Source organism: Cydia strobilella, chromosome 8, assembly GCF_947568885.1.
Source record: "Cydia strobilella chromosome 8, ilCydStro3.1, whole genome shotgun sequence".
Lineage (NCBI taxonomy): Eukaryota > Metazoa > Arthropoda > Insecta > Lepidoptera > Tortricidae > Cydia > Cydia strobilella.
This window is the reverse complement of record NC_086048.1, coordinates 4,390,070-4,415,380: the sequence shown is the minus strand read 5'-3', so window position 1 is coordinate 4,415,380 and position 25,311 is coordinate 4,390,070. Positions and strand designations below refer to the sequence as shown.

Below are 25,311 nucleotides of genomic sequence, written 5' to 3'. Positions count from 1 at the left end.
ATCCTGGAGCGGTAGAGATTATAGCTCAAAAGAAGCGTTTATTCCATTTTGTTGGGTGCATTAGTGCGAAAGGGATGACGTTTCATTTGAGCCTAACGCTGCCGTGCCAGGGGGTCGGTTATCTTGCGCTGTCTACAAGGGTGCTCTACAGGGTAAGCTACCACTTTGGTCCCGGGTACGTTACCGTCGTATCGCGTGGCGGGTGGTGAAGCAACTACGTCATACTAACTATAATACTTGCTGTAGTCGGAGTCGCTGTCGGTGGCGGGCACGCGGGGTGAGGGCGGCGCGGGGCGGGGCGGCGGCGCGCGCGGCGAGCACGCCACGCACACGTACGTGGCCGCGTCCACGTCGCGCCGGTCGTACGGCGACACCAGGCGGCACGCCGTACACACCGGGTAGTCGCGCCGCCGCGTCGCGCCGCGCGCCGTGCTCGTTTCCGCGCGCGGCTCCAAAGTGTCCAGTCGGGACTGCCGAGTCTGCTTCTTCTCTAGCGACAGCTCGCTCGAGTCGAGGCTTCTCGATTTACCGCATTTCTTTAAAGTCGGTTTGTTGGCGTCCTGGTGTCGCTCGCGGCGGCGGCGGCGGCGCCGGCCCGAGTCGCCGACGAGCACGAGTCGGCGCGGCGGCTCCCGCAGCGCCGCGACTGACACCCGAGAGTGTAGCACCGCCGGATCCACCATGTCTAGGTAGCCGACGCTGCAGCTGCGCGTCATGGTGTCGTAGACGGGTACGCTGCCGCACACGGGACTGATAGGCACGACAGTAGTGGTCCGCTGTACGCGCGGTTCCCTCGTGCTCGTGCCGCTGGGTTCCACCGGCGTTTCCTCGTCGATAAATTTCAAGTCTTCACCCTTCTGTAGACTCCTGAGCGTCTCCCGTTTGCCCATCGCATCCGGGTGTACCTCGTGCTCGTAGTTCTTGTTACAGAGCGACTTGAGTATCCTTGTGTTCATTTCGTAGGAGGCGGACTCGCCGCGCGCGCAAATGTTCTTGCGGAGTTTCGAGAGGCAGTTGTCGGTGACGTGATTGTCGCATTTCTTTATTGTGACCTGCCGGCTCGGTTCTAAACTTAGATTGAGGCTGAACTGCTGATCTATGTTGGATAAGTTTCCTTTTAAGGAAACATTGTCGCCGCGGACGGTGTAGTCAGTCCGTCCGCCGCAGAAGTCGCCCCGGCCGCCGCCGCACGTGACGGTCTGAGGGGAAGGTCGCTCGAAGATGATGTCGGTCGGGGCGACGGCATTTTTGGGAGATTGGAGGGTCGGGACGGAGGCCTCGCAGCGGAGCGGGGAGATGGCGTGGCGGCTGGGCGTGGCGGGGGCGCCCACGAGGGGGACGGGGGGAGTGCCGACGCGGCGGACGGGCGCGGGTGCGGGCTCGGCCGTGTCGATGTACGGGAACTCGTCGTAGGATTCGGCGCGCGCTAGTGACGCGTGGGCGTTGTTATTCTGGTTGTTCGTTGTGACCTCAGCCGGCGCAGGTACGTTGGAGTTGGCGCGATCTGCGAGCGTCTTGCGTCTGTCAGGGAACACTTCCTCCTCGTCCTCTGAGAATATGTTAGGGTTGAAATTCGGATCAGGAGCTGGCGCCTGGTCGTCGCGCAGCTCGGCGATGGTGAGCGTCATCTGCCGCGGCTGCAGGTGCAGGAGCGACGTCTTGTAGGTCACCTGCCCGAGGTTGGCAGGCACGTTCTTGACTAGACCGTGCATTTTGAACTTTGTGCCCCAGATATTAGAGGTTACTTCTACTAATCGCACGTCCTGGAACAAATAAATAAAATAATAATTGGGTAAATGCTTACATGCCTGTACGAAAAATGACTACTTTTGGTACATGTATTATAATGGTGTTCCCACGTTGGCTGTTATTGATGACCAAAAATTAGGCCAGGTTAAGTAAAAAATACTGAGTCACATCACTCACATCTTATAAAACATATACAGAGTTGTTCGAAAATGGGCAAAAGGCAGCAGCAGGGAATCTTTTGTCAGTCGTCAGGGGACGCAAATTTGGTAACTGCCCCTGGTAGGTGAATTCTTATTGAATAATAAGAAGCTAGTAAAAAGCATATCAAATACTTTTTGGATGATGTTCGTAAGTTTACAATGTCAAGTAAAGCTTAGATGGGCGTTCTCTAAAATAAATATTGAAAACCTGATTCTTTCAAATCGGGACGTTCTCTTGGGCTCATTCTACTCGGAATGGACAGCATTCTCCATCCTGACATTAAAAAAAGATGTCCAAAAATGTCCATTCCGTTTGTGTAATTTTTTTTCACTTGTATGGGAGTGACGTAGTGGTATGTACAATTTTCATAAAAAATTTTGGGACACTTTTTTATCATCACAATTGAATATGCTAGTGATTCTGAGTTGAAAGAACAGAACCCAAAAACACCAGGATCTGTGAGATCAGGTTTTCAATATTTATTTTAGAAAACGCCCAGATTCCGCTTCGATTCCCCATACAAATTTCCACCCCCCCTTTTCACCCCCTTAAAGGATGACTTATGGGATAAAAACTACCCTATGTCCTTCCCCGGGACTTAAACTATATCTATACCAAATTTCAACTAAATCGGTTCAGCGGTTTAAGCGTAAAGACGTAACGTAACTTACGTAACAGACAGACAGATACACTTTCGCATTTATAATATTAGCATGGATAGCTATAACAGTACAATACCAACATAGAGAGGTCGGTTCTAAACGGCGTTTTTTTAGGGTTCCGGGTTCCGTACCCAAAGGGTAAAAACGGGACCCTATTACTAAGACTCCGCTGTCCGTCTGTCTGTCACCAGGCTGTATCTCATGAACCGAGATAGCTAGACGGTTGAAATTTACACAGATGATGTAACCAGTAAATGTAAAAACCGGCCAAGAGCGAGTCAGACTCGCGCACGAAGGGTTCCGTGCCATAACGCAAAATACGGCAAAAAAATCACCACATTTTATTCTGTTTTTACTATTTGTTATATGATAGCGGATAGCGGCAACAGAAAAATATTATCGGTTCCACGCCCATTATAGGGTCCACTACTATTACATCATCTCTGAAAATTTCAACTGTCTAGCTATCACGGTTCATGAGATACAGCCTGGTGACAGACGGACAGACAGACGGACAGCGGAGTCTTAGTAATAGGGTCCCATTTTTACCCTTTGGGTACGGAACCCTAAATATGGAATGCTGTACTTCTGCTCTTCCGAAACTTTTATCCCCTCCCACGATATGGATGTTTATAGTTGGTAAAACCAAACAGTAAATAAGAACAAAAAAAAACTATACTCATACTTTTCTTTTGGGTGCTAGTACTAGTGTAAGACAAAGACAGTATGATTCTCTCTGTCTATGTTTGAAATGAGACAGTCCATTGACAAACTATATTAAAGCCGCTTACCAAGCCCATTGATTCAAGCAAACCAGCATAAGTGTGACTTCAAGAACTAACAAGAACAAGTGCAAGAAGGGCCAATTCAGAGGTCGCTCTTTAACTGGTTAAGATTTATTTTAAGATACGATACGTTGGGTCGGCGTAACCGATGGGAATAACATTAAAATCTTAGAAGGGCTACCGCGAATCACTTCGTTCGTTCGTCTATATGCCTCTCTATCGCTCAAATATACAAGTGTGATAGAGAGAAATTTCGATTGACGATTATTGCGGTAGGCCCCCTGTTTCGGCAAGTTGACAGAGTTGACCTATTGTAGTAGTTTCAGTCAAGTTTCGGTTCTGAATTAGGACACAGGGTGCGCGCGCAGTGACTACATATATTATAAGTTATCAGAAATAATAAGTGTAAGTACCTACCATTAGTTACTCTTTAAGAAATATTTGTAGTTTAATAAAAGCTCGTTGAGTTGATATTAAGTACCTACCAATTTAAGTGCATAGATGTATTTGTTTATAAGTACCTCTAGGTCATCTAGGAGTAGGTAACTAAAATTATAATGTAATATGTCTCAGTGTTTGATGTAAGTACACCGGTGTATGATTACATTCGGGTTAATGTTTTATATAATTAATAAATGTTTATAAAAACCGGGCAATTGCGAGTCGGACTCGCGTTCCAAGGGTTCCGTACATTACACAATTTTAGACCCCAGTAGTTTCGGAGATAAAGGGGGGGGGGGGGGGGGGAAACGGTCATTTTTTGGTTATTTTCTTAATTAACTTCTTAATTATTTATTTTAAAATTACAAATAATATATATTTGAGATTCACATAACGAGCTGTTTCATTTGATATATAACACGATATAGTTTAAAAAACTTTATTTTTTAATTTTCTCATTTACCATAAAAGTGGCCCCCATGTTTAAAATTCATTTGTTTACGTTACATGTTCGTCTTTGGGTCAAAAACTTACATATGTGTACCAAATTTCAACTTAATTGGTTCAGTAGTTTCGGAGAAAATAGGCTGTGGCAGACAGACAGACAGACGCACGAGTGATCCTATAAGGATAAGGGTTCCGTTTTTTCCTTTGAGGTACGGAACCCTAAAAACGGCAAAAAAATCACGTTTGTTGTATGGGAGCCCTACTTAAATATTTATTTTATTCTGTTTTTAGTATTTGTTGTTATAGCGGCAACAGAAATACATCATCTGTGAAAATTTCAACTGTCTAGCTATCACGGTTCATGAGATACAGCCTGGAGACAGACAGACGGACAGTGTTTTCTTAGTAATAGGGTCCCGTTTTTACCCTTTGGGTACGGAACCCTAATTAATTGCAAAATCATACTGTTCAATCACAGGCACTGGTCTCTTTTTCATGTTAGATTGAATATTTATTTAGGTAATAGGTAGTAGGTACACTGAGCCTCAAATCTGTGCCAAAAACATCACTTAAAAATATTGACTTTCCTTTATACAACGATTTAAAAAAACCCTTAATTACTAGTTAATACAAAATAAAACAATTATGTACTGGACATAGGTTTGTAATATTTTTAACGATTGCCATCTGGTAAATAGGCAATGTGCACAGGTTACTTCTGTACACCATTTTGAAGATCGATATATCCGCTAAATAAGGAAAATAAACTGCGCACGAAATTATTACGCGACTGCGACTTGGCGGTATAATTCTAAAGTCGATATTGTATAGGTACAAATATATGGAAAAATTTACGAGTGCCTAAATACTTATACGAGGTAGTGTAGGTATCTACATTTGTATGATGTAAACGTATAGGAGGTATGACATTGTATTTATTATAAACGTTTTTTTCTTCCAGTAGTTAGGGTATTAAGAGCTTGTGATTCTGAGTTGAAAGTCGATATATATTTAGTGTTATGTTCACTGCTGTAATTTATTCTATAGTACAAATAATGAGTATAATGACCATATCTACACTAAAACTAGCATGGTTTTGAAAGGTCGCCTAGATCCTAAAAATAATGAATACATATCATATTTATGTGGGTTATACATATGTATAAAATGTATTTATTTAATCGTATGGCAAACAAGATTCGATTCGCCTAAAAATTACAAAGTAATAAAGAATTAAATAACTATATCCAATGTCTTGGCCCATAGGGCTGCGTCTTCACTAGGAGCGAGCGAGTCTTCATGGTTGCCAATAAACTTTCTCTTAGGGCAGTCGAGTATTATGTGGTGGATAGTCTGCTTTGGAGCTTCGCAGTCACACTGGCGAGTCGAATTCGATGTATAAAATGACTTAAATTGACTTGGTACTTAATTTTGTGTATGGGGTGTATAAATTAGATAGGAACGTACCAGTAACAATTATTTACGTTTATTTTCAAACGACCATTAATTTTTCCCAGATATCAAAATGAGGATAAAGTCATTCGGTGCATATTTGGAAGAAAAGGAAGTGAAGGAACGTCAGCTGTGGAACGAGCCCGTGGTCATCGACGCTCATAACTTCTTCTTCTGCACCTACGAGAAGAGCGGCCTCGCCTACGAGCTCGGTTGCCAGTGCGACCGCTACGCCGCCTGGCTCACCGACCAACTCTCCATGTTCCAGAAGGCTAACGTACAATGCTACTTCTTGTTTAAGGGCGGCTGGAAAGACATGGAGGAAACATTTGAAAAAAATATAAAGCCCCGTAAAGCTTACCTTAAAAGACCGATCTTCACAAAAAATATAATCAAAGAAGTCTTAAGACAAAACAATTTTGATTATGTATTTTGTGAATATGAATCAAAAAATGACATCATCGAGTTGGCTCAAAGACTCAACTGTCCAATTATATCTCAAGACATCGAATTCTGCTTCTCGGGACACCCGTACATATCCCACGCTACGCTCAATTATAGCGAAATTGATAACTCTATTCATTGTGGAGTTTTCTTACCTAAGGATTTTCTCCAAAAGCATAAATTAACCGAGGACAAACTGGCTACTTTCATAGTATTAACCGACGAACTAATATATCCAGAGAATTTTTTCTCTGAGGTTTATAAACTATTATTTAACGGCCAAGTTTACGGAGTTTACAAACGAAATTTAAACTTGTTGGGCTGGCTATCTAAAAACAACAGAGATCAAATTTTGAGAAAAATATTTAGACTTGTCTAAAAAAGATAGAGAGATTTTTCTAGAGAAAGAAATAGAAGCGAAGCTGCTGATAGAGCGGCGCCCATCCGGCGCATTCGGCGCGGCGTGTTTCTTGAACCGCGCCGCCGCCCGCGTCGCGCGCGCCGACCCGCTCTGGTTCACTAAGGGCGTCGCCTCTGCGCACATAGATCAAGAATACGTTAACCTGTACCACTCTAAACATTTCTATGGTTCTAAAGATTTAGCTGACAAAGAGCAAGACGACGCAATGGTCCCGTCGTTGCAGATTGTAAAGTACGCATTCGATTTACTGACAAATTACCAGAACGACGGATTTAATTTCGTTTATGATACGGAGACTGCTCAGCAAACAATGGTCGTAGGAGGCGCTTATTCTATCTCGAAGCCGGCGTACGAAGCGGAGATGAGCGTATTCGAGAACGGGTGGGAGTGGGACTCAGTGCGACGACTAGGATTGTTGGAACATTTCATGCGGTCGACTGTGCAGATTGAAAACCTTCGGCGCGTCGAGCACGTACCAGAGTCGGCGCAGCTGCTACTTCTGGCGCTGGCGTACTACTCGCGCCGCCGACCCACGGCGCCCGCGGCGCTGCCCGCGGCGGTACTGCTCACCCACGTCATGCTTGATGTGGTCGCCGACAACCACAACAACAACGTGAGTAACGTGACTGAAACCGATTGCGTGATAGCGGCCGCTATAATGAAGGAGTACTTTAATGATGTGTATAAGATCGATCTGAAGTTGCTTCATCCTTTGGTGGAGTACCAGCTATGCGTGGCGCAGTTGTCGGCGCTGAACGTGCTGTGCGGCGAGGAGCTGCCGCCGCCGGTGTTGGCGCGCAGCTATAACGCCACGCTGGCGTACAAGCTATTTCGCGCCACCCAACGCGCCCCGGACTACGTGGCCTTTCTAGACGAACTACTCGGCCGGGCTCCTACTGTATATGCTTACTTTAACGGCCTCCGGGAGGTTTATGAGAATTTGCTGTTTGTTGAGGCAGAAGACTTGTAACTTTAGATATTTTTCACATGTTATAAAAAAAGATACGCTTTGCCGTTAAAGGGTGCCGGCGTTAAAATGTCAGTGTCACCATTGGTAAATATAAAATAAGTTTGATTAGATTAGTTAGTATTAGTACTGGGTGGATCAAATATTTCTTGTTGTTATTTTGTCTCGCCCACGACCACATCCAGTCCTAAGAGACTGCAGTACCTAATAACTAACCACCTAACAATATAATTTGATAAAAATAAGTTGCACAATATATGAACTTAATAACTAATATTATGAAAACCACAAATATGAAGAAAATAATAATCCACCCGTCTACATTAAGAGGTTTAATGAAAATGTGACAAAAATAGATTAAATTTGTATTTTATGTATTTACGATAATAGGGATGTTGACATGAATCGCTAATATATAAAAAAAATATGTTTTTAAAATAGCAGGGAATAATGAATGCTGAAAATCATATTTTCTAAGTATAAATATGCGTAATAAATTAATTAAAAGTATTAAAAATAATGCCCAGCATCACGTGACTGCAAACGCAAATCGGAGCGCGTGACGTCACGGCGTGAGAAACACGCACAGACAAGTTGTCAAACACTCAAACCAGTGGTCCTCTGTCACCGACAGTCGTTTATTTATCACCTCGTTACGTCATCCAGATCACGTGACAGCTTGGAGTGTTTTTGCGCGAAATTTAAACACTAAACTAATTAACGTCGATTTTTTATTAAAAATTAATGAATAAAAATGAAAAAAAATTTTTTTTATTATTACGTGTCTATCTATAAAATGAAAACAGTTCTAAAAAAATTGTCAACATCCCTATTAAGATACTATATTATAAGATAGATACTTAGGTACTAAGTGATAGGAAAGGTCAAAAACATCGGAGCAATGTGTTAAAGGTGAACATATACTTGACGTTCACTGTGTACCAAAGTGGATTTCAGAAATATGAGACGCTATTTAGGCTTTAGCCACGAAAGCGATGGAGCGACGACATAGTAGCCACGGCCGGTCTAAGATGGCTAAATAAGGCAAAAACAGAGACGAGTGGAACAAATTGGAGGAGGCCTTTACCCAATAAAGTGGGGTGGGGTTTCTATCAACTTTTAGTTTTAAATACATAAACATAAAAATAAGTAAAATAATTATACTAACCGAGTAAAATAAGTTTTAAAAAGTAAACATATATATATATTAATTAAAATAAATTAACAATATTAAGTGTTACCAAGTTTGTAAGTAGTTGATAAGAAAATAAAAAGGCTTTTTATTTTATTATTATTATTCCTTTATTTATTTTCAGTCTTATTTTTATTATTTAGGCTTTAACGTTCAGTCTCTAAAGTAAACATTATTTAAATATTTTTGGAGTATCTGCATGTTAAAAAATTGATTTTAAACATTATTTGTTAAAATATATTAGATTAATACCAGAACGCAGAAATCTCATTAAGATGTTTTATATCTATTTAGATAAAGTTTATAGTCGTACTTATAGCCAGACTGAAATTAAATAGACCGTTAAAATTCCACTGTTTAGATTTTTTTAATATACTTATTTTATAGAAGGGGCTATTATTTTTGTCCAACATCAACTGTTTCCTTAACTATATCATTAACGTCTTCGAATTGAGACGCGAGATTCTCATTGTCTTTTAAGAAAGTTTCCAGCGAATTATCTCTTATTCCGAGATGAAACTATTACTTTTAGTGGGTGCATGGTGAACACTTAATAACCGTCAATGGCGTAGCAACTCACCTCGGGCAGCGAGTCGATGTAGGCGAGCTCGTCGGGCGCGGCGTCGCGCTCGGCGCGCAGCTTGCGGCGCGTGCGCGCGCGTCGCCGCCGCTGCAGGCGCGGGGAGCCGCTACAGCCTGCGATTAACATATACATATTTTACGTTTAAGAAGGGTAACTTACGGTAGATGTCGCTAGTCGCCTAACCTAACGCGTATATGTAGGGTATGGTGGAAATATTCACTGGCAACGGGTAAAATCTCGGAATCTTAGTAGAGCATGTATGAATTGAATTAAGAGTGGTTTGGGATTTACCACAACTATTTGGTTTGGTTTCGGATCTTAAAAAAAAACGTTGTATCAAAGGTTTAACTTATATCTGATTGAGTGGTCGTCGTCAGAGTAGGTACATGGGTTAGTTGTAAGATGGAATGGCCTAATTTGATTTGACAGACTTTTTCCTATGTTTAAATCAATATAGGCTATTCCATTCTAGGAGAATAAGAGGTAAGGTGTGGCTGGCGCCGCTGCTGGCGTTACTGGACAGGCTGCAAGGGCGCTACCGCTTTGAAATGAGTGAGGATTGGAGTAATATGAAAGCTGTAGGAATGTGTACCTTCCTCCCGGTCACTGTCGGAGGTGTCCGAGTGTTTCATCGGCGAGGCGCGGCCGGCGCCGCTGCCGGCGCTGCTGGACGAGCTGCCGGCGCCGCTGCTACTACTGCTGCTTTCACGGACACACGCGTTACGGATCGCGCTCTCTGTAACTAATTAATTAGGAGTTTTGTAGGTTTAATAAAGGATACTCATAAAATAAATTTATTTTCTATTGAAATCTAAGTCAATAGTATAGTGTAGAGTCATTTCTAAAACTATTTAATTATACCATTTACAAATATCTCTACTTGCACAGCACAGCAGCGATATTGTCAAAGGGCAAAGACCTGAATGTTGAAGAAGATAAATTCCGATCTAATCTTGGTGGTCCACTATCCTTAGCAGAGGTACCAGACCAGACCACCTAGATGCTCCAAGTGTGGCTTGATTATCATGCCTCATGGTGCAGTCCCTAGCCCGTTGGTAGTAAGACGGTTAAAACACGGTTGAAATAAGGGCTTGTCTTTAAGCATACCTTCGCCCTGAGGGTCAAAGATAACAAACTCACGGCTACTCTTGCTAGTCCGCCGTCCCGTTAGAAGAGCAACTAGACCGCCCAGATGCTCCTAGTACAGTAGTAGTGTAGCCGGCCTCTTTGTCATCATGCCTTAACATGGTGCAGTGAAGTCCTTAACTAGTTGCAAATTAAACAATTTAAATATGATTAAATGAGGGGGTTTTCACTAAAATCATACCTTCCCCCTGAGGATCAAATATGACAAACTCCGGTCTAATCTTGCTGGTCCGCCGCCCCTTCAACAGAGGCACCAAACCACCCAGATGCTCAAGGTACAGGGTGTAGCCAGCTTCCTCATCATCATGCCTCAACATGGTGCAGTGCAGTCGGGTGCCGCCGCCGCCACTGGCGCCCCCTGGGGGCCGGGAGACGAAGCGACGGAGCTCGAGGGATTCTGGCACGTTGCACTGAAATAGTTTAAGGTTTTTTAAATATAGTTATATTAATTATGGTATGTATAATTTTGTGGTTTCCTTTCCCAAAATTTGATAGAGCAGTAGTCAAATAGCAAAATATAAGCGCAACGAAGTCGATATACTATTTTTCTCAAAAATGGACGGCAAAGTCGACGTTGCCGGTTAAAAAATAAGTCGCGAAGTGCGTAGTTTATGGTCAGTCAAAAAATTAAAAAGTTAAAAACATTGCAGTCTCGATTTCAGGACTGCAATGTTGCATACAAATTCCATTATTTGTCGAGTTCCAAACTTTTTAAAAGTTGAAGTGGCCATATCAAATGAAGGCATGGGTCCATTAAACAGCCAAACAGATGATCAGTACTTATTATTATAATGTTGGTACCGCGACTATTTAGGTGTCTCAAATAGGTTGGCGTATTTTCAGCAGAAAAATACACTTCTATTTTTAATTTAAAAAATAAAAAGGCGGCAAAGCAAATCTTTTTACTTTTTTCTGTGAAAATATATACATAAGAACGTTGCTTCTGTAAAATATTTCTATTATATTTGTATTTATTGCGCTATTTTTGAGAAAAGCACTATATATGACTCGGCTGGAAGGCTACTTGCTGGCTTCGGATTCCATTAAACGGACTCCCAAGGTCGTCCGTTTAAAACGAATCCTCAGCCAGCAAGTAGCTACTTCCGAGCCTCGACAATAATGTACTATTTCTTTCCCCCTGTAACTTAACGACGCTATATTAAAATAAGTTACCCGTATAGTATGCGCGAAAAGGTTAGCCAGCGCGGGCTGCAGCCTTGGCGGGATCGGCAGGCTCGCGGCGGCGCGCGGGTCGCGCAGCGCCTGCGCCGCGCGCACGCGCGCCAGCAGCTGCAGCGGCGCGACCACGCGCCACACGCGCGCCGTGCACACCGCGCCGCCGACGCCGACAAAAAGTCGACGCGCCGCGTGCCCCCACGTTAGCGCCGTTACGCGAGCCTGCCGGAAAACTCTTCCTTATTATTCGTTCGTATTTTATTATAAACTAGCTCTTGCCCCCGACTTCGTCTGCGTGTAGTTAGCAATTTGGGTAGCTTGTTTTTTATCCAATCTGCTTTTTATCGATTCCCTATACAAACTTCCAGCCCCCCTTTTCATCCCCTTAAAGGATGACTTCTGGGATCAAAACTACCATATGCCTAAAATAATAAATAAATAAAAACTACGATAGTTTAAATTTGATTATAATTCTCTTAAGAAAAAATAAAAGCTAAATTTCACCCCATACAAAAAGCTCCACTCTGTCACATTTTTTGGGGACAAAACACAAGACAACGAAAAGAATTTTGACCCAATAAGAGTAGTACTGTATACTAGGGCACGTGGAAGTAAGAACGGCCATAAAGTTCTCAGTGCTTAATGGAACAATGTTGCTTATAACTTGATTATACCACTACCGCCACTAAGTATTTTATAGAAGCCATTTGAGTTTACGCGAAGTTTAGTATTGATAGTAAAGCAAGGTTGAAATGTTGGGCTAGGTAAACAAATTAAGACAACTAAAAATGAAGATTTATAAAAATACGTTAAAATGTATTTAAATATGGATAAATGTTTTTTTATTTGCATTAATTATTTTTATATGATTTTGACCCATGTTATTTCACTGATATGCGTTAAAATTCTAAATAACAAACGAAACCGTCAACGCCCTTTATACGAGAGTAGGCCAAAGGTAGCGCCATCTGTACGAGAATTAAATTATCGTGATTTTCGAGGCACGTTTTTTCCTTAGACTGTATCCATCTATTACGGAGTTATATCTATCTTTGATGTCACTATGATAATTCTCAAATTTCAGTTCGATAAAAGTGAAACATAGAACACTGTAATATTGGGCCAGCGAAATGTTGCGGCGTCTGTGTCGGTTTTTTGTTTTGTACAGTCAGCAAAACTATTAGCCCTGCATACAAATGTGTACAAATGAGAGTAACTTCTCAATACTCATAACGCCTATTGAGTATTTCTGACTGTAGGGTTACCAATGCAAACAATGATATTCGCCAACCAACTGATTGCTTATCTTTTCTTCAATCGAACTAAATTATATTATCGCAGGGGTCTCTAAACGTTTTGAGGGCTACAGTTACGCCTTCGGCCCTACTGGTTAATTTTAGCAAGCAGTATGACCTTTGGCTCTCCCGCTTACTTTACGCGGGTAAATAGTAAGCAAGCAAAGGCTTGGAGACCCTTGCATTATGGGATGGTGTAGAACTATTCCAGTTTGCATACAGCGCAGCCGCATTTTTGTCAATTGCACCCGTGTTAATAGAGTACACCGCAGTACGTTTACTTAATGTCTTAGTTAGACAGACTCGAATCTAGTTAAGTGCTCCGGCTCACTTGGTAAAGCACTAGTGTTTCACCGCATATGTGGCAACATATCACATAGCACTGTTCTACCGAGTATGCCCGCATATAGTAGTTATAGATATGAGCGACTTTTGGAAATTGGAATGAATATGGCAACCTAACATTTTGTGATTGTGACGCTCCCGTCCGTTAGAGACTGCAACAGCAACTTTACATTCGTTATGAGTTTACTAGATCGTAATACCTATAAGTAAGGTCAAGTGTCGTACTACTTAATTGCAACTAATTAAAATTGCGCTGAAGTGACCCCCATAAGGCGGTCTACACACTGAATTCGGATGCGCACGCCGCTCGCGCTCCGGTGTGTCAATGTGACATTGCTAATATCGCTAGAGTTATTTAAACGTCATAATTTCATAGAAGTTTATTGACGTTTAAAATAAGAAAATAACACTTGCACCGCCTGGGCTATCAAAATCGCTACCAACTTAGCTTGGTCTAACTCTATATACACATGTAGTGCATAATTATTTTCCATCGAAGTTCCATCGTATATTCACGGAAACTTACGAACGTGTCTTGCTACTTCAGTCAGTCTCGGTACAAAAAGGTACTGTCATTGACTGAACTAGCATGACAAATACGAACGTTTCCGAGAAAATACGATGAAAACAATTGCACTACATGTTTACGCGCATAATGTTGTCACGCTCATACACCGGAGCGACGTGCGAATTATAACCGCGTTACTCTTTATCCCAAAGGCATTCATAGTTCTACTTACAATACTTACCTATCTACAGCAAAACTCAATATTGATCATCTAACCAATGATTATATTTTTGCAATAAGTTTGAAGAATCGTCAATTAACAATGTGGACGATGAAACTTTTCATACCTCAGTGTAAGGAATGGGTACGGTGTAGATGAGAACGCCGGTGTCGGAGTAGAATTTCACTACGTTCTTGAATGGCGGTGCGTCCGCGGGCTGAGATCCCTCTAGAAATAAAAAAATCTGATGAGTTTTCTAATCATTTATAAACTGGCTAGGGCATTAGATCAACTTAGTGTGATCCAAGGAACAATTGTGCCAAGCGGCGTCGCCTGGGACAAAAGTGCATATACTGCTCGACACATTTCTGCACATACTTCCCCCACTAATACGCTGCCTACTATCTCAATCTCATTGTATAAGAAGTCTGTAATATTTCTATAGAAGTATAGAGCATCAGGCTGTACTGCGAACACTGTCGGGCGGGATTCCACCAGTGTGCACCACTGTGCGGCACACATTTCAGTACAAAAATGTGTGTGTGTACCGCACAGTGCCGGAATCACGCCTTAATATTAACTACTTACACTATTAGCTCAGAGCAGACGTGTTTACAAGATCGATCCCGCCCATAACCCATACTTTGTAAGAAGCACTTAATCGGAGAATACCTATTGTACTAGATGAACAGTTTTATATGGAGCTAATAAAAATAAGAAACTATTATATGAATAAACATAAATAATCCAGCTTTTATTGGTAATAATTATTAATTGGTAATAATGTACGATCAATTTATTCATTATGTTCATCATCATCATCATTGGCCACATCATCTGTTGTAGATGCTTGTTGCGGCGCTTGTGGGTTTATGGGGTCCCGCATCGCCGGTAATGGCTCATTATGTTATGTGTTAGGTTATTATGAGTTTCTATATACCATAAAATGGTGGTACTTTGCTCTAATATTTCACCAATAATTAATATAACTATTAATTATTAAGTATTCAGCTGAATTGATATTAAGCAGAACATCTTATATAACATATTTTTTTCAATAAATCGACGTCATGAAATATTGTTTTATATATCTGAAGCAATGAGGAGCAAAATATACCAATTGATAGGGGTATTTTGTTCCTACCTGTACCTATAGTTTACATAGGGGCACAAAGTTACCCCATTGTGCTCCAAATTAATATAATAATAGGCCCTGCCAAAAAAGAAATACTATTATATGACTAACGTAGCAATTCAAAATATATATTCAAGTCTCGTTTATCTGAGTATAAAAATAATAATATAGAAATATTATTTTTGGATATATTAGACGTTAAGTCATTTTACTGAATCGGAGCATATATGTATATCCCCAGAGCCCCAGAGGGGAGCAAAGTGGCACCATTTTACGGTACTTAATACATAAAATGAATTACTTTTACTTATTATTTATAGCAGGTGGTGTTCGCGTGGAGGATTCTCGCAACGTATCGAAATATGTCGAGTGAAATTCAATCTAAATTAGGTACGTGTGAGTGATCTAGAATTACCTTACAATTTAGTCTAATATGTCTGTCTTATAAGGGGGTCTCGAATTACAATTTTTTGATACTTACGAGCTTTTATCGCTGACTACTTATCTTTCAACAGACAACTAATAAGTATTCATCGAGACAATTCTAACAGACCCCAACACAATTAGGTTGCGTTGTTTTACCACAGAGTTCCTACGGTCACCTCCTGTGTCCATCATCAGATCAGCTCGACGGTACCATAATATTGCATTGTCACCCAGCTTACATATATTTGTGAAGTTTCAGCTCAATTGTTCAAAACTAATTTTAGCTTGCAGGATTTGACCCAAACATACATACATATTATCTACATACGAGCATTGTATGTTAAATAAAAGCTTGTAAAATAGATGAACATTGACGTGTGTAGGTAACTAGGTATCCGTCTTTTCCATTACCTAGCACATAAAGCACAACCTGAAATGAAATGGAGACGCGTTGCACCAAGTCGCGTAAACCGGTTAACCGGTACGGCCGTACCGTAAAGTTGGATAGTGCTCGTAAATTGTGTTACGAGTGTAGGTTGCGGAGTGGAACGGAGCCTTGTTTGTGTGCTGATCATGTATCTGGAGTCAAAGTTTAAGATATCGATGCGACCAATTTAACATTGAAGATACGTAGAATTTTAAAAGTAAGTAGTTAGTTGAAAATGGTTTGTGTATCATGTGGAGGTACTTACACCTGTGCCTGCAGCCCGATGAATATCATTTTTGGCTACAAAGTTTTCTATTGCAAGGTGTCTCACCAGGTAGCAGGTGCCTACAGCGAGCAGCAATTTGGCCCACTCCATGACGAGCGTGGTTCCTGCTGAGCTTACAATGGGGAGTGAAGGGCAAGGAGGCTCACCGGGCAGCAGGGTGCCGGCTACGGCGAGAGGCTCGCACGACTTGGTCCACAACATGGCGAGTGTAGCTCCTCTTGGGCTCACTCTCACTATGGGGAGTGAAGGGCAAGGTGTCTCACCGGGCAACAGGGTCCCGGCTACGGCGAGGAGTTCGCGCGAGTTGGCCCACTCCATGGCGAGCGCGGTCGCGCGCATACCGGTGCGCAAGCGTGGTGGGGTCATGTCATCGTGTCCGCGGAGTAACACTATTTCGCCGTTGCCTGTAACAAAATAGAAGTTAGTATAAGATCGGGATAGTCTAAAGAGAACCACCTAGAAAATTCACTTCGGTGTCAAGGTTCAGAATAACTACTTTGAGGTAGGTTGTTCTCTAGGCAAAGATTTTTGGCCTTTAGGTTGCGTAATTGATCATACGTAGAAATAAACATTTTAAAACTACTTGGGCCTTACTGATTTAAACACGATTTTCACTTATAATTTTAAAACTAACACGGGACTTCTTCTTCTTCTTCTTTTAAAATTATGGCTTCAGCCCAGTGGGACTATTTCGCCAGTATCAAGGTATTGAGAGGTTTACAAACGACAAAAATTGTACGGTTGTACAAGACAGTGTACGGTGATTTGTTAGCTCTTGTAAATCGATAGCTAGTCTTTACAAGAAGCACGTGGACTACCGGCCGTTGACTCCAAGATGGTGGTTAAACGCGCTTCAAAATTAATTCTCCATTCACTGCACACTACCACATTAGTTTACTGTATAATAAGCTATCGATATTACACTTTAAACAATATTAATAAGCAAAAAACAAAGTAATTAATCACGATGCTAACTATCAAGATGGCGCTCGAACCGGAAGTCCCAAACACGGGACTTAATGGCGTACAAACTTACGTTTATTTATGGCCTGACGTTTCGAACGTAACGTCACGTTCGAAACGTCAGGCCATAAATAAACGTAAGTTTGTACGCGTTTAAGTCCCGTGTTAGTTTTAAAATTACTTGGGCCTTGACTGCATCTGGGTACGCCATGCATACAAATGCAGCAAAAGTGCCGAAAAGTGTTTTTTATTTTATTTTGGAGGGTTTATCTCTAGTTTTTCTTCATTATTCAGCTCTGAGTGAAAGAGCACATAGGACAACTGAGGTCCCTTTGTTTGACATAATTATTCGAAAGTCATAATGTAATCATTGTCAGATTATCATTAGTCATAATTCTGAAACCGGTAACTTTTCAGGATTTTCGTAAGGTTATCCTATATATAGTCGTCCATGTCGTGTCCGACAACGGCGACCTTTACAAACTCCTCTGATGAGCACGTATATGGCTCGCAAAACCGAACTTTGTTTTAAATATCCGGTCGCACTGTGTACAATAAAGCTTCCCTTGTTCATTTTAAGTATATGCGTAGGACGGCTTAGGTCGAGACTTCCGTTGAAGGCGCTTTTGGTTATCCTATATATAGGTCAGGTTAGGTTTGTTTTAAGGCAATCCTGAAAAGTTACGCGTTTCTAAGAAAAAACCAAATTATGACTAACAAAAATTCGGACAAACAATACATTACGACTTAAAACTTTATGAGAAACAATAGAGACCCAGGACAACTAGATCAGGGTGGCCCGAGTGCGCGTTGGCTTGGTACATCCTATCAAACAAATTAATTGATAACTTTTGCCATCACTTACTTGGGGGTCCCACTCGCTTTCGAACCTTGGAAGCGGGAGGATGTGCACTGCGCAATAAGTGCAGGGATGTGGGGAGAGCGGGTCTCCAATTACACGTAGCTCGAAAGTAGAATGATACGTTGATTGGCACAGGCGGGTTGCCGCCGCCGACGCTGCCGGTCGCCTTCCACGTTCATTCTACCCAATTTCCTGGGGTTGGAGTTGCAGGTTACTGGCCCGGCATGCACACCATCACCTCGAGTTTTATCTTCCCAGATACTAACCCAAAGCAACGGCCAGCACGTGCCCGCCGTTAGTTTCTCCCCCCTCTTCACCCTCCTCCATCTTGAACTTCTCGCATGACCACGCCATGGACGTTATACCCCCCCCTCCAAATATCTGGGCCTGCACAAACAATAACGTCACGTAAGATATTGAGGTTTTTTATAAGTAGTACCTACTTAACCCCCCAGGTGTTACAGGCGTCTATAGGCTGCGGTAATCGCTTACCGTCAGGCGATTCGTGTGCTGGTTTGCCTCGTTTCTTTAAATATCATAAAAAAAACATAGAAGGTAGGATCCTTAAAAAATATATCAATTATCAACAAAAAAACAGCAGATTTGTAGCCCACCATAAACCATACCAATTTACGGTGGGGATTTAATAAAAATCTGAGACTGTAACAAGGACAAACAATAATAAAGTTTTCTCTGCGACTCCTACCCTACTGAAAGATACATACGACTATCCTGACAGTTTCAGACTATTTTGACAGTTTCCACCACCACTCATGCCTAATCCAGTTTTATACTAGATTCATGAAAAAATATATACTAAGCGCTTCGCGTTCAGAAGGCGATAAATTTCCTTATATGATCATATTTTTCTAAGAGACGTTTCGTAGACGTAGAAAAAATGTATGTAGTTCTTCATTATATTATCTTTAATTTATAAGCTTCCGATACACGAATAAAATAATGACACTTCGCTTGATACAATTAATTAAACCTCTAACTAGGACTTTTAATCCAACTTTACTCGGTTATTTATTATGTGACACTATAAACAAAAAAAAAAAGAAGAAAAAACAATCTTAACTTAAATAGTAATTTGACCGCTTTCGAATTTCGATATTGTAAGGCAGCATCTTTAAAATAAACAAAAATCTACAAAATTCGATCTATTTATTTATTTATTTATTTATTTGGAAAGCAAACAGAAATAAGTGAGCAGGAGATGAGTTTACAAATACACATTAAGGACATTCACTTATTCCCTTAACAGCTCTCACTAAAACATGTAATGGAAATATACTACACTTAAACTACTCTTAGGGTACTAAATACAGTTACCAATTTACTAACACTAGGTGCAAGCTCATCAAACAAAATTATGACTATTAAGGGAGAAAGAGCCAAAGTAAAGAAAAAAAAAAAAAAAAACCAGAAACAAAAACAAAAATAAACAAAGCAATAACGACTAACAATACTATTTCACAATAATAGCTACTATGTAGGTATTATGCCTATGATCTCTTATTAACTATCCATTGCCAATTTCAGTACTTTTTTCTTGAATCTAAATGGACACTTGGCGCGCATGATCTTTCCCGTTCTTTCTTGCGAAATGTGACAGTGATAGCGGCAAACCGATGGAACAGCCTTAATATATTTTGTTGTTGTTGTTATAGTAAATAGCACCGCTCACAATCTCTCTGCTTTGCCTAAAGGTTGACTGGTAGATAATGCCTCATGGCATTAAGTCCGCTTTTGTACTGTAAGTTATTCTTTAGTGCAATAATTATATCCTAGGTACTGATATTAATATTTAAGTTATTAAGTCGATAATTAGTTATGTTTTGTAAAATACACACGTTGCATTTTGTTGTATGTAGATATACTCAGCAGAGTTACCAAATTACCAAAATTACAAGTTGAAACTGATAGCTTTATTCTTACAGTAGACCTTCCTAAGGTCTGAAAACCACCACCAATGCACGACCAGCATAACGTGACCGTGGCGTCCCTAACAATAATGCAAGATCAGAGAGCAGACTTATACCGGCTTTAATATATTCAAATGGTTCATTAAATTTTGTTCGCATGCAGATATTTTCAAACGGCGATATTAAGCTTTGATCAGCTCCGATCGGGCTATACAATATCGTCAATATCCAATTCCATTTGATTTTATGTTGTCGTTCAATATATTAGTTTAGGTGTTTACGATTTAGTGGCAAGCTTGTCAAACTAAATATTAGGGTAGCGCAAATTTGCTTTCGGGCGAAAAAGTCAATTCCGTAAATCTGTTTGCGGACGCTCGTACATTGATTTGTTCGGCCTACGTAAGCTAGGTACGTAAGCTGCCACTTGTAGCGGAAATACTTTGATACATATTTGTTTAAGAGCTCAGAGGGACGTAGATATACCTACTTAATTAAGAATTGATGACGACGATTTAGTGAGATAAAGCTGAAGCTTCTTATTAGAGATGGGCCGAATATGGACTTAGCCGAATACGAATATTCGGCCGAATATTTGGTTCAGATCATACCGAACCGAATATTCGGTTGGGCTTAAACTGCCTAAACGCTAAAAACAAGATGTAGGATCGCGATCTGCGATTTTGCACTCCGCACGTGTTTTTGACCCTCCCCCTCTGGACCGACCGGGAATGTTTATGAAAACAACGGAACCGTCTTATGCCTGACCTGCGGTGTCAGCATGGTTGCATTTTTATCACCTGTCACTATGCCTGTCACTTTCGCACTTACATATACTTGTTAGAACGTGACAGGCATGGTGACAGGATATAAAAATGCTACCGTCCTAATTACGCCCGCTGAAGTGCACCCGCGCCAGCAGGCGGACGCCTTTAATAAAGAATGTGTTTATTCGGTGAATATTCGGTACTTGGAACCGAACTATTCGGCCGAATACGAACATTGAAAAATATGCCGAATATATATATACATATATATATATCTATATATATAAACGTAAAAGTCCTGACTGACTGTCTAACTGACTCACTTAAATCAACGCCCAGCCCAAACCGTTGGACCTAGAGAGCTGAATTTTTCACAATGGGTAGTTTTTATAAGGTTAGTATCCACCTATAAAGGAAAGTAATTTCAGCATTTTTAAAAATTCATCCCCTAAAAGGGTTAAAAAGGGGTTGAAAATTTGAAACCATTACAAATGCTTTGAAACTTCTTAGAAAGGCATTCGGAGTAAAATGACCGTCGAGCACCTTCAACAAGTCGTCGTACCCGACCTCTTCTACCTTTTTCGGGTTAACAAGGTTCTTCAATAGCCGGTATGTATCGTCATGCAGATGTGTAAGTAGCACTGCCCGTTTCATGTCATCTTTTATTTGGTTTAAAACGATGAACTGATCCAAACGACTACTGAAAATTTCCCATTCTTGGGTATTATGGTCAAAATGACTTAAATTTCCGATAAAAGTAGTAGTAGACGTAGTAGGAGTAGCCATTACCGTGTCCACCTTTAAAATTCACCTCCGTAAATTCATACTGGCTAAGCAAAAATGCAACACTTAGGCAACCGTGCACACTCAGTCACTCACACACAAATCGCATAGACAATTACATACATACATACACACGAACATTCATAAGACTTAGACTATAGGCTAATTTTAATTAAGTAATTTGATTGTTATTTGTATTTAAGCTTTCCCTTATTTATTTTTTACATTGTGTTTACTAGTCCATCTACTGGGCCTTACTGAAAATCAGCGTCGCGGAGTGTGCCATGTTGGCTCACACCGTGACACCAAGCTGAGTAAGGCCCATTTAGCGCAACCTCATTCTGTTTAATTATTTCTAGTTTTAGTCTTGTTATGTTGTGCTAATAAATGCTTTTTCTTTCTTTCTATTATAATTGTTTATTTTAAATGCACACGCGGGTAACACGCGGATCGTCGCCACTGGGGTGTTTACAAGTACTTGAGTGAAACAACCGGCTCTGATAGATGCTCGTTTATTACTGGTATTCGTACAGTACAAGTAGCCGCGCCTGTGTGCGTGCGGACGCACACATGCAAAACACCACAATAATATTACAAAAAAAATTATTTCAACGTTCTTAATAATTGAACCCCTAAGGGGATTAAAAAGAGGATGTAAGTTTATATGTAGTACAAGTTTCCGTTTAAGGTAGGAATATGAAACTTGGTAAAAGGGCATTATTATATTAAAATAGACGAAATCTGATTGCACCGTGTTAGAAAAGTTTGTATTAATGAAGTTTGCATCGGGAGCAAACATTTTTAAACTGTACTTGAAAATCTAAGTGTTGAGAGGGATTATATCGAGAACAATTTTTTTCAGTTAGGGGCTTGAAACTTCGTAGTTTGTGAAAGACAAATTTCATGCGTTGTATAATTATTAACAAATGATTAACCGTCCCTATAGATATCTTTTGCTGCATAATGTTCTATATTATGCTTCAATAACTATTTTACTTTCAATGGTAACTATAGTGAACTCATGTTAAGCCGTTTTTGAGTTTTCGCAAAATGTCTTTCTTTCTTAGAATGGAAAAGGAAGAACAACTGCTGTGAAGGTACTCCCTTCTTTAGGATTAGAAAAATAACTGCCGAACTTGCCCACGTCTCTTTATTTATTTCAGTTATCACGAGGAAATATTGAGATAAGTTTAGGTACTCGTACCCATTATTAATTATATAATGCTTACCCAGGTAGCATTTATACGTCATTATGACGTCAATTGTACGTCGCTGACGTCACTTTGCTACCTGGGTAAGAAAACAAGATAATAAGTATTTGCCAGTTTTACAATCAGTTCCATAGAAATCGGTCGACCAGCAAGATTTTTTTAACAAAAAATGCGAATACTTGTTTAGTGAAGTAGGTAATACCTACGCTAAGACGTAGACAGACTAGGTATAAATCAGTCTAGATCTAGATGGATGTTCCTCCCCCCGCGGGTTGCTCACCTTGTCGTGGTGGAGGGGCTTAGTAACCGTGGCTTGGTCACCCACGGTGAAGCGAAGAGGCAACCAGGGCCGGCCTGTTTGGGTCGCGGGCTGGCCCGAGGAGGACGCTCCAAGTGGGCTGGTTTAGCCCGCTTGTGATGCGCCGAAGGTGGACCGTTGAGGAAGAGGAGTGTCGGTATTGCGGTAAGCCGTTCTCCCTATCCTCGGCGGCCGAGGTGGGATCGCAGGGGAAGAGGAGTGATGGTATTTCGATGCGCCACTCTCCCTATCCCCTGCGAACTTGGCGGGGCCGTTCCGCTGTAGCGGCGTTGGTGGGGCTGCAGAGGAAGAGGAGTGTCGGTGTTACGATGTGCCGTTCTCCCTGTCCTCTGCAGCCGAGTTGTGGTTTTGCGGCAGAACCATAGACCTGATCTGTCGCCGGGCGCCGGGGAAATTCCTGGCGCTTGTGGCGGGCTCGGGGGGGTCCGCTACGATACAGAATGGAAGCCGAGGAGGAAGGCGCGTCTTACTATCTGGCGCGCCTAGCGTGAAGGGCCTTCGGGCATTCGCGAAGGAGCCGCGCTCGTGGGCGGCTGCCGCCGGTGGGGTCGCAGATGACAAGCGCAAGCGTTCCTGTAACCCCACGGCGGCGACGGGCGGCGAGGCGGCATATGGGGGGTTTTTTAGTGGGTACACCGTGGGCCTCATTAGCCTAGACGGGAGTCCCACATAACCATTCGGGTCACCCCCCGCACCCGGGTGGTATGCGTAATGCATTTTTCCCTCCTAACAAAAAAAAAAAAATGGATGTTCCTAACTCCACAAATACGTAAAGCCCTGGATTCTATTTAGGAATTTGAAACAGGCTAATTATTCTGCAGCGAGCTGGCGTCGAAAATATCGAAATATCAAAGCCATTATCGCAAATTAAGCTCTGTGACGCGGGTTGGAGTTATTTGGATACGAGTAGTGGATGTCACTGATGTTCAAAATAGAAACCAATTATTACGGGGTTATATTGCTGTCGCTACCTACGCTACTGTATATTTGCTACTTAGTTTATTTATTTATTTATTTAATCTTTATTGCACAAAAGAAAATACAAATGTACAAAAGGCCGACTTAATGCTACAAGGCATTCTCTACCAGTTAGCTTGTCACTAAATACTTATTATTTACTAGCCTCAACTCGTGATATCGTCCGCGTCGAAGTCTATCGTACTAGATTGCAACTCCTATTGCCTCCCTTGAATTTCGGAATAAAAAAATATATTTATTTATTTAGGTTAGGTACAAACTATCCATGCCAATATGTGTCAAATTGAAATACGTTAAGCCGTTTCTGCGTAAAGGAGGAACAAACATCAAAATATACGGTGTCGATGTACACCTGCCCGTCGTCCGGCGTCCAGCAAATCGTCCAGCATGTCCAGCTTACTTGTGACACTATAGTGCCGTGCACATCCATGACGACCAGCTGCGCGGACGCTGTCCCAAGATACACCTGCCCGTAGTCCATCTAGCAGGTGCGCCCAGCATATGCAGCTCACCTGCGAGACCATAGCGCTGTGTACGTTTATGGCTACCACCTGCGCGTACGCGGTGCTGAGGAACACCTGCGTGTCTTCCGTCCAGCAGGTGCGTCTAATCTAACACGTCCAGCTCACCTACGACCTACGACACTATAGCGCCGTACACGTCCATAACCACCAGCTGTGCTGATGCTGTCCCAAGATACACCTGTTCGTCGTCCGTCCAGCAGGTGCGTCTAGCATGTCCAGCTCACCTGCGACACCATAGCGCCGTGCACGTCCATAACCACCAGCTGTCCCGACGCTGTTCCAAGATACACCCTCCCGTCGTCCGGCGTCCAGCACCCGCAGGTTATGCGGGCGTCCAGCGAGAGCATGGACGACCAGTAGCGCTGGCCCGCCACAGAGCCCACGAGCACGAAGCCGTCCTGAAGACAAAATCACAAATTAGAAACGAAAACTACAATTACTATAAAGGCGCGTAATTTAATATTTGTATGGGAGATAGCCCCTTTGCACCTACATTTTTCAAATTGCGCGATTTTTTCTTCTGACAAAGCTGGCTTGGCAGAGGATACTTTATGCTAAACAGGTTTTTTCTGGAGAAAATTCGTATCGTCTATAATAAAACGAATAATCAGCTCGCTCAGCAGCAAATAAGTATAATATAATACTCGTACCAAATGCACATGCCTAGTTTT

The 25,311-nt window shown here is 41.8% G+C and overlaps 1 protein-coding gene and 1 pseudogene across 1 annotated transcript in view; one reads left to right on the top strand and one right to left on the bottom strand.

Annotated features, from left to right (window-relative positions):
• Positions 1-25,311, bottom strand: part of LOC134743527 (tubby-related protein 4) — a 70,629-nt gene that overhangs the window by 4,974 nt on the left and 40,344 nt on the right. Inside the window, exons 4-12 of the mRNA XM_063677016.1 lie at positions 24,865-25,038; positions 18,400-18,520; positions 16,572-16,712; positions 14,162-14,262; positions 11,664-11,888; positions 10,672-10,900; positions 9,937-10,080; positions 9,342-9,457; positions 230-1,763 (exon numbers count right to left, since the gene is read on the bottom strand). Coding sequence (XP_063533086.1) covers positions 230-1,763; positions 9,342-9,457; positions 9,937-10,080; positions 10,672-10,900; positions 11,664-11,888; positions 14,162-14,262; positions 16,572-16,712; positions 18,400-18,520; positions 24,865-25,038 — 2,785 coding nt within the window. The remainder of the gene's footprint in view (positions 1-229; positions 1,764-9,341; positions 9,458-9,936; positions 10,081-10,671; positions 10,901-11,663; positions 11,889-14,161; positions 14,263-16,571; positions 16,713-18,399; positions 18,521-24,864; positions 25,039-25,311) is intronic.
• LOC134743510 (protein asteroid homolog 1-like) lies at positions 5,811-7,573 on the top strand (annotated as a pseudogene).